Raw genomic sequence first — 7500 nt, 5'->3', positions numbered from 1 at the left:
TCACAGCCGGAGGAGGTCGAGCGCCTCGCTGATCGTGACTTATAGATATATAATGTAACGTATTATTATATTTATAACCTGACTATGAAGTTATGTTTTTATACTCTTTAAAGTCTTATCTTGTCTCTAAAATGGGAGAAAATGGGCGTATTTGAAGAACTGCCCTGAATGTAAGAAGAATGTAACTGTAGATAATCACTTCTGCTTCGACATAAAACATTTCATCAATAATTAATAACGGCTTTTAAACCAGCGCTCATCTGAGCTTCGTCTTCACCACAAAGTGGAACAAGATTAAAACCGTCTGTGAATTAAAGTTCCAACTGAATTAAGATTCAACAAGATTAAGATCATGAAATCAAAGCTCCTTGTTACAGAAATCATCTACAGACGTTTGACCAACCAATCGCTTCAGATTCACCGCCAAAATAAAACCAGACGCACACGCACACGCACACACGCACACGCACGCACACGCACACGCACACACGCACACGCATGTGACGAAACGGGCTGTTTTGAAAGCGATGGTGATTTGCATCGCTGCAAACGTTAAATGTCAAATCTATTTTAGTTCCCGTGTTGTTACTCAAAGTAACACAAACGTAAAGTGTGAATGTGTTTCATCTCCTGCGTAAAACAGACAACAAGTAACGCGTTCAAGTAATAAAAATGTCCTTTCCTTGATTATTGTCTGGTTCCATGTGAATTCTACACACGAGATAAACTGAGTAATAAAGATCGTTGACTCAATCATCAGGGCTGATGTGTGAGGACAGTAAGTCTGTGAGGGAAAGTTAAAGAAAACTCTTTAATGAAATAAAAATGAAATGAGATGTAAACTTCAGACTTAATGTGACTTTATTGAAGCACTGATCGACTTTAATGAGAGAAGGTCGTGTTCCTTTGATGCTCCTCTCTTCTGATTCTGCTTTGTGACGCCAGCAGCTCCTCGTCTATATAATATTAGTATCGTATGAAAGTGAAACTAAACGTTTGAACAAAGAGGAGAAAGATGAAAATAAACACGTGAGTCATGAGCTGCTTGGTTTGACTCCGTGATCACGAGGTGGAGTTCATGGACGTATCCATGGCAACAACAGGAGCATTTCCTCACACGCTTTAATGTGTTTTATTATGAGGAGAGGCCGAAGAAGGCCCCGCCCACAACGCGCACGGCTGTCTCCAGCCTCTCTCTGGTTGGTGCACAGAGCAATGAGAGGCGGGGCTTACGCTGTGGTGTGATGTGTAACGTGGACCCGGCCAGGAGGAAAGTACCTGGAGATCTGAGATGGCTGGAGGCGAGTCATGTGACCTCAGGCCTGATCTGCTCTGATTGGACGAGGAACCTTTGAGCATCACAGGGTTTGTTATTAAAGATAACGAAGGAAACATTGAGATGGATCTTTCACAGAGCTTCATGCAGGACCTTCAGAGGACCTTCGGAGGACCTTCAGAGGACCTTCTGAGGACCAGAGGACCTTCAGAGGACCTTCAGAGGACCAGTCATGGTAAACATCTTCAGCAGTGCTTCCTCATTAAAGAACTTACAGTGTCATTTGGTAGCAGCAATGAGGGTGAAAGGTCAGCGGGTCAGGAGGTCCCTGAGGTCAGGGGTGCGTTGGTTTTATTACACAGTGACGCACGGATCCAGATGATTCTTCAGTAATGAATCACAGTGACTATTTAATATCAAAGAGTTAAAGCTTTACTTTCTCTTCCTCTGCAGACGGAGGAATCCACCCTGCTGGACCACGCACAGTGTGTGAGTGTGTGTGTGTGTGTGTGTGTGTGTGAGTGAGTGTGTGTGTGTGTGAGTGTGTGTGTGTGTGTGTGTGAGTGTACCAGGGCCGTTCATGTGTGTGATCACCTGTGTGCGTGTTAATGAGTTGTGTGTGTAGACATTTGATTATCTCAGCGTGTTTGTGCCAAACTGTAAAAAGCACCGTACTTTCCATGTGCTGCACGCACACACACACACACACACACACACACACACACACACACACACAGGACGAGGACAAGAAAACCAAAAACAACACAAAGGTTCAATCTTCACATCATTGTGTAATTTACAATAATTGTCATCAGAAGCGCTGTGTGTGTGTGTGTGTGTGTGTGTGTGTGTGTGTGACAACGTGACATGAAGCACTTTGACCACACGTGTTGTTCAAATGTCACAGACGATTCAAGTATTTATGTCTCTATGTGTCTTTATGTGTATTTCATATTTATTGTCCTCTGGCTGAAGCGTCTCATGAACGACAGACGAAGCTTTAGAAAGATGTAAAAGCTTTATTGACAACAGCCCGTGTTGACAGAAGGTTCCCGTGTGGAATAAACCAGCAGAGGTTCTACGGGGAACCGAGTCATCACAGTACAACTCGTCTTCTCCTCCATTCATTCATCTCCCACTCAGCTGTCCTGCTGGCCCAGTCCCTCAGACCGGGCAGAGACGTTGGGATCTCAGGGATTTCAGCCATGAAACAAGGTGCAGACGTATGAAGACGAGTCTTTGTCCCCAGATGCCGCATTCCTTCGTCCGCTGAATGAAGTTCAGATAAATAAATGAGGATCTTTGGGCTCCGTTCACGTGTCTTTGGAGTGAACTTCTAGTTGTCTTTTTGCATCTGGAACAACGGAACTCGTTTGTCTGGACGTCTTCTGCTCGGGGAGCAGCTGAAGGACTTGGACTTCTTCACGCCCCTCTGGTCCACCTGGAAGCAGGACAAACTGGAGCTGCGCTGGAAGCTCCTCCTCCGGACACGAGGAGCACGCGGGCTTCATCGGAGGCCTTTCCATCGGTACGCGTCGGCGTATCGGAGAGAAGGTCTCCTCCTGGTGAGGAGCCTCCCTGATGTTAACGTGCTGCAGAGGCTTCAGTTTATTGGAAATTGACGAGTCGCCATCAGGTTTCCCCGGCGGGTCGTTCATCTGGTTCACATCTAATCAGCCATGAAAAGTAACGTGTAACTTAACGCAGGAACTTTTCACCTTCAAGACCACGACAGCAGAAGAGTTTGAAGAGGAGAATAAATCTGAACGGAGAAGACGTGACTTTAATCATTATTGCAGAGCAGCATCAGGCTGCATGTGACACCTTCTGAGGGACGACTTCACAGCTCCAAGGATTCTGTCCCCCTGATCACAAACATGTCGCCACGGTAACGTCAGTCTGCAGAGGAGAAGGATTCAGGGCTCCAGTCTGTTGAATCCTGGATCCCCATGAGACCATCAGGAGGACCCGGACCCGGACCTGGACCCGTGCAGAGGTGCTGTTCAATAAAAACACCTTCAAAGCTGAAGAACTAGTAAACAGGAGTAAAAGGCACAAGTCATTTTTGCCCGGAGGACGTGAAGGTGCTGGACAGGAGACGTCCCGGCTCTTTGGCAGCGCTGCAGAAAGCTAAAAATAACGCAAGAATCCAGTATTTTAAGTTTTTTAAAAATCATGAGTTCAAACCATTAAGGTTAAAATGAGGTCCCCTAAAACAAAGAGAGGACTGGAGACGGATAAAGGACACGTGAGAAAACGATGCTACGTCTGCTGGGTTCCCAGAGGCTAAACCTCCGAGGGGTCCTGGCTGCTCGGACCGCCGGGCCGGTAGAGCATCCGTCCAATCAGGAGCAGCAGGAGGCCGGCGCACAGCAGCACGGCCGGCTGCTGCCGGATGTGCGGCAGCGGGTTGTGATGGAGAACCAAGCGGCCGCCTGCCGGGCCCTGGGGAGGACACAGAGAGACAGGGGTCAGTCTCCAGGAGACAACGGACATCATCTCAGCCAGGAGGCCCGTGTTGGTGTCCCGCGTGAGACCACGTTCCTCTTACGTCTCACCCCGTACAACCTGTAGAAGACACTGTTCACACACGTGTGTTCTTCTCCTCCGCAGTCAACAGGTGTGTTGTGGTGAACATCAAATGTTCAGGTAAGGACGGAGCTCCACATCCTGCCACAACGTCCTCCCAGGTGTCACCTCACGTGAGCGACGGTCCGACGCGTCTCTGAACGAGTGTCAATGGGTTTATTCTGCTACAAAGGTCACAATGGAGCGATGGCCGCCGCTCTAAGCGTCCAATGAGGTTCCTGCTGCTGAGGAGAGAAGGTCGGCCTCCATCTCTACAGCAAATGACCCGGAAGGTTTCTGGAGACTTTGCACCGACACACACGTGTATCACCGCTCACAGCAGCGAATGAAGGTGAGCTGCAGGAGGGAAGGTGGTCACGTCAGAGCGCCGCAGGTAACGAGATTCTGGGGCTCCGTAAAGAGGCAAACAAACACAGACAAACACCCGCGCGGCGCCTCGTGTTTGTCTTCAAATACATTAAAGAACCAGAGACATGAAGATCTACAGAACATGAGCACAGATTCCACATATCAGACACGAGGATCGTCCCCTCTTTGTTTTCACAGCCAGTCATGTGATTCTTTCTCTTCTTCTGTGGTCACCACGGCTTACTATGCTGCTGCCCAAAAATAGCTCTCTAAACACACACACACACACACACACGCACACGCACACACGCACACACTACGTGCCACTCTGTGAACCCTCAGCGTTTAAAGACACACCAACAGCCTCCACATCTGTAGTCAATAGTCATAGGAATAATAGTAATAGTAATAATAGTAATAGTTATATCATAGTAATGGTAATAATGATGTTAATAGTTATAATCACAGTAATAGTTATAATAATTGTAATAGCTACACAAAGAAGACCCCCCCCCCCCCCCCACGGCTCAGTTTCCAGGACAAAAAGTGTTCACTTCAAACTGAAAAAGGGGAGTGTGTGTCTGTTTGTGTCTGTGTTGCAGTTTAAGTGTGCTGGAGTGTGTCAGAGTGTGTGTGTGTGTGTGTGTGTGTGTGTGTGTGTGTGTGTGTATGTGTGTGTGTGTGTGTGTGCTTTGACAGGATAATTAGACCTTGTGCTTTGCTCCTCAGACTTCTTTAACCACAGGGCTGAGCCACAGTCCACACACACACACACACACACACACACATACACAGCACACACACACACACACACATACACATACACATACACAGCACACACACACACACACACACACATACACACACACACACACACACACACACACACACACACACACACACACACATACACACACACACACACACACACACACATACACACACACACACACACACACACACACACACACACACACATACACACACACACACACACACACACACACATACACACACACACACACATACATACACACACACACACACACACACACACACACACACCCTCCTGAGCACGACTACAGATGCTGATGTGTGACAAACACACATGTTTAGAGCTGCTGGATTACATTAGGACAAAGGAGACAAAGGAGACAAAGGAGACCAAGGAGACCAAGGAGAGGACGATGAAAACAAATGAATAATAATGTGGTTGTTTCCTCACAGCTTCCATGTGGAAGAATTGCTTTGATGATCTGGTGATCTGGTGATCTGGTGATCTGGTGATCTGATGATCTGGTGATCTGATGATCTGGTGATCTGGTGATCTGGTGATCTGGTGATCTGATGATCTGGTGATCTGGTGGTGATCTGGTGGTGACGAGCCTGAAGCCAAATGAAGCGTGTTGGTAACAATGTGACAACTCGTCCTTGCCGTCTGTCCTCGCGTCCTTAATTCAGATTATTCATTCCAGCTGCACACAACTGATGACGTCCGTCTTCCAAAAGGTCACCAAATAAAAGCTTAACATTGTGATATTTCAAAGCTATTTTACTACTTTTAGATTTTTTAAATCATATTCTGTGAATATCTATTATTTAACAAGTGAAGCCTCCGTGTTATTGAATATGCTCGATAAATGTATCAAATAAACCATCAGACATTCAGATTGCAGATGTGAGGTCTCACCTGTGCATGTACATGCACACACATGTTTGAGTGGCATTCAGAGGGAAAAGAACTCGTCTCCTCAAACCGTGTGAGTGGGAAACGTCTTCAGGTCGGTACTTTGTCCTCTGGGGACCACGAACATACGCTGTAAGATCCTCTCAGTTCCGCCCGTGAAGAGGTATGACGAAGGGAAGCAGGCGCTCATGAGTCACTCGTCGTCACGCCGACTCACTCGACCCGCTGAGCCGGTTCCTCCACACTGAAGTCCACCTCGTTCCCGTCAACATCATCAACTCCATTTCCATCCCGTTTGAAATCGCATTTAATGTTCTTCAATTTGGAAGAACATTAAAATAAAGTGAATTCGGTCGTAGTCTGTGAATAGAAACTGTGAATAGAAACTCAAAGTGTCTCTCTGGAACCACGAGGCTGTTGGTACCTGGACGTTCTCACACCAACAACCCGCCTCTCCCCTTCTTTAGGAATGAAACACCTCGGCTGAGGTGACGTCACATCTGGGACGTGGCTAAAGCAGCTAAAGGTTGTGGACTGACACCAAACTGAGAGACGTCAAACATCCTGTGTGTACTTTTAAACAATTCAACCGGGTAAAAATACTTGTTGCCTATTTGTTTTCAGCATTGATCCGATGTATGACACAAAAAGGGGCGGGACTTATTCCCTCGGTGAACATTATAAACACGAGTTTATCGTCTCCAGTTTCAAGTCTTCTTCATTTGGTAAATTATGGTCCACGTAGAGTCAAACAGGCCATGGAGCAGGGGGTGTTTTAGGGCGGGGCCACATGATGATTGGCGGTAAAGCGAGGGGTGCTGTAGGGCGGGGCCACATGATGATTGGCGGTAAAGCGAGGGGTGCTGTAGGGCGGGGCCACATGATGATTGACAGGTCTGATTGTCTCTACGTCCTCCTCAGTCCTGATATGGTCACTTCCTGTTGATGGTGATGACCAGATCGGCAAAGTGGAGGCTTCAAGACGTCCACGAACCGATGAGTGACGTCACCGTGACAACGGCCACCTCTTATATCGAGTTTGTGGTGAAAATCCGCCTGTGTGAACAAGAACAAGGAACAAGCCCACGTTCCTCTTTTCTCTGCTCCTCATTGTTCTGCAGCCTCAACAATCACGCGTGTGCAGACTTTTCTGGACACGTCCGTCCCTCCTCTGTGATGTCATCACTCGCTGTCTATAACTCCGCCTCCCACTCTTCACTGCCTCCACCCAGGGACGTGCTGGAGGTACTGGTCAACGGTGGATTTAATCATAGAGGAGGCAGGTGGAGGCAGGTGGAGGCAAGGGGAGGGAGGAGGAGGCAAGGGAGGCAGGTGGAGGCAGGTGGAGGCAGGAGGAGGCGGGTGGAGGCAGGTGGAGGCAGGTGGAGGCAGGGGGAGGCAGGTGGAGGCAGGTGGAGGCAAGTGGAGGCAAGGGGAGGGAGGAGGAGGCAGGAGGAGGCGGGAGGAGGCAGGTGGAGGCAGGGGAGGGAGGAGGAGGCAGGAGGAGGCGGGAGGAGGCAGGTGGAGGCAGGGGAGGGAGGAGGAGGCAGGAGGAGGCGGGAGGAGGCAGGTGGAGGCAGGGGAGGGAGGAGGAGGCAGG

The 7500-nt window shown here is 48.5% G+C and overlaps 1 protein-coding gene across 1 annotated transcript in view; it reads right to left on the bottom strand.

Moving 5' to 3' along the window:
- Positions 1-2275: 2275 nt before the first annotated feature.
- The window catches only part of bcl2l11 (BCL2 like 11), a 10307-nt gene continuing 5082 nt past the window's right edge, over positions 2276-7500 (bottom strand). The window contains exon 4 of the mRNA XM_078104331.1: positions 2276-3721. Coding sequence (XP_077960457.1) covers positions 3563-3721 — 159 coding nt within the window. The 3' untranslated portion in view covers positions 2276-3562. The remainder of the gene's footprint in view (positions 3722-7500) is intronic.

Source organism: Gasterosteus aculeatus, chromosome 6 (genome assembly GCF_964276395.1).
Source record: "Gasterosteus aculeatus chromosome 6, fGasAcu3.hap1.1, whole genome shotgun sequence".
Lineage (NCBI taxonomy): Eukaryota > Metazoa > Chordata > Actinopteri > Perciformes > Gasterosteidae > Gasterosteus > Gasterosteus aculeatus.
This window is presented reverse-complemented; position numbering and strand designations above follow the sequence as displayed.